At 31.6% G+C, this 2,509-nt stretch overlaps 1 protein-coding gene across 1 annotated transcript in view; it reads right to left on the reverse strand.

Annotated features, from left to right (window-relative positions):
• Positions 1–783, reverse strand: part of LOC117170785 — a 4,089-nt gene extending 3,306 nt beyond the window's left edge. The window contains exon 1 of the mRNA XM_033357822.1: positions 764–783. Within this exon, the coding sequence (XP_033213713.1) occupies positions 764–783 (20 nt within the window). The remainder of the gene's footprint in view (positions 1–763) is intronic.
• Positions 784–2,509: the final 1,726 nt, after the last annotated feature.

Genomic DNA, 2,509 nt, shown 5'->3' on the forward strand with positions numbered 1-2,509 from the left:
AGCTCTAACGATAATTTTCTGAGAATATTATAAACTTTGAGAATAGGGATCCTAAGCCCTACAATAGAACACACTCGTCCACTGCTAAACAGCTAAGGTGAATGACAGGGTCAATAAAATTTCACTGTCCAACTTCTTGGCCCCGGGTACGAGAAATTTATCTCGCTCGTGACATCTGTAGTCACAGGGAAAATTTACAATGGCTTTTAAAATAGTTTATATTCATTTGCCTTTAGGCAATTTGCTTTTACATTTTATACTTTAAATTTTAGGAGGTATCTGCCTCAAGGAATAAATTCTGAAAACGCATTTGATGCCTTAAAATAAAAGAAATCGAATTTTGACGTACAACGTCGCAGAAAAACACTGGAAAAATAGCCACTTTATTGACAGGGTGCGAGCGAATATTCACTCGTCCTCTCGTCAAGCAAGTTATATTTCCTAAGAAAAATAATAGAGATGGGATTTCTCCAAAGTCTATTAGTTATCAACTTAGAAGAGAGAGAGCCTCTTCTAAGGATGTTTTCTGCGAGTTGCTACGAAGAATTCAACTGAAGTTTTTGACTTGTGCGGCCCTTTTTATAAGGCTCGCCCTTCTCTCATCTCCCACGATACATGAGAAAATGTATAGTGGGAGGCCTCGGAGTATGCGCTCTTCTAAAGCTCCTAAGATGATGCAATCTTCTCTATATCTTCCTAGGAGTTTAGCGTTTTGCCTGCTTTCAGGCTCTATAACGTAACCCGCTGGTTAGAATATATATACCTGTCTAAAAGACTGGACATTTTTGATATCATTACTTTAATAGGTCACTAATCGTAAAAAAAAAAAATATTTTTAATAAATTAAGAACAAAGCACTGAGGAAGTCTCTTGTTGTTGAAGATTCGAATCTCATAACGAAAACAGCGGTTAAATTATTTGCTGCCGTTCTAATTAGGTATTTTCACTTCGACCATCGGATAAATTCACTTCGTTAAATGCTGAGGGGAAAATAATGGACCAAATAATGGATTTCATTCAGCAATCAACGTAGTGAAGTAAGCTGGTGATAGAAATGAAAATATCTAATTTATAAGAAAAAAATTTTCTGAAAAGTTGTGCGTTGAGCTTTTTACTTTGTTTTTCTAAAAACACGAATTATTTTCTTCTAACCTCTATAACTTTTGTGCCTATTGAGGTATTTATTATTTTGCTTTTGATTCTAATAGCATTCACTGCCGTCTTTTAAAATCTTCCAGAAAATCTAAAAAGTTTTAAGATAAACAAGATGACAGCGATTTTTCTGAAAAAATTAAGAATCGATTTTCTCTAAAATCCCATCTTAAAATTTTTTTACAATTTTTTTTACTTGTGGTTTGATAATGAAGATATCTGGTAAATTTGATGCTTAATTTCTTTTAAATCAGAAAAATACGTATCGCTAATTTCCTGTAAAAATAACATACTTAGTCTCCGAGAGATTTTGCAATTTTAAGTGTAGGACCTTGCCTGATGTGAAATGGATTCGGTCTCTAGTCAACATACATTCCTCAAAATTGCAATTTAAGTAATTATTGGCATGAGTCCAAAAAGCAAAAAACAACTGAAACAGTAGAGGAAATTTTTTCTTCAAATTATTAACCATGATTAACATTTCGAACTTTTGATTTTGAAATTTATTTCAGTGGACGAGGAGAAAACTTCAGAAGAATGCAACAAGGGATCCTCCATTACCGAAATCAACTTGATTGTTGAAGACAGAATTTTTCTACACACTAAAACTAATAATAATCATGAAGAGGTTAAAGGCAACATCGAAGATGACGTTGTTACAACACATCAAATATGCCTCCAGAAACCAGCGCATTAAATACTACTCTGCCAATAAAAGATGTCGCTGAATTCAAAACTTTTGACACGGAACTTGTTGGAAATGTGGAAAAGATTGACGCTCTCGTAAGTAAATGTTTTCTGAAATATGTTCTATTTAAAAGAAAAATGTATGAAGCAACTATTATAGTTTACTATTTGCTTTTCAGAAAATGATTAGGACGATTGCTATTCATAGATGTGAGAATACAAAGGATAAGAAAAAATTTAGAGATACAAATACTTTTCGTCACATACGAGATAGATGTGACTTGAATTACACTTTCCTTCAAATATTGTTACTGATTTAAAACTGTAAACTTATAAATTTTAGATTCTTAAAATTGAAAAAATTTCAATTTTATTTCATGTGCTTGCTAAACTGATCACAATTTAAGAAGTTTGAATTTTCGCGCTCTGATGGTAGAGCTTCTATTGCACTTGGTTTCCTATTTTGAATATTTTCTAGTAGAATTTATTTACTTTTAAATGCATTAAAATTAAAATGTCAGTAACTGTAAAGTTACATAATTTACAAAATTCTATTCCGAGAATAATGTGGCATCATCATAAACATTTGGAAAATCATATAACTGAAATATAGGTATTTTAAAAATAAATAAAATTTAATTATACAAATTATAGCAAATATTCAATTACA

The sequence above is a fragment of the Belonocnema kinseyi genome, chromosome 4, assembly GCF_010883055.1.
Source record: "Belonocnema kinseyi isolate 2016_QV_RU_SX_M_011 chromosome 4, B_treatae_v1, whole genome shotgun sequence".
Lineage (NCBI taxonomy): Eukaryota > Metazoa > Arthropoda > Insecta > Hymenoptera > Cynipidae > Belonocnema > Belonocnema kinseyi.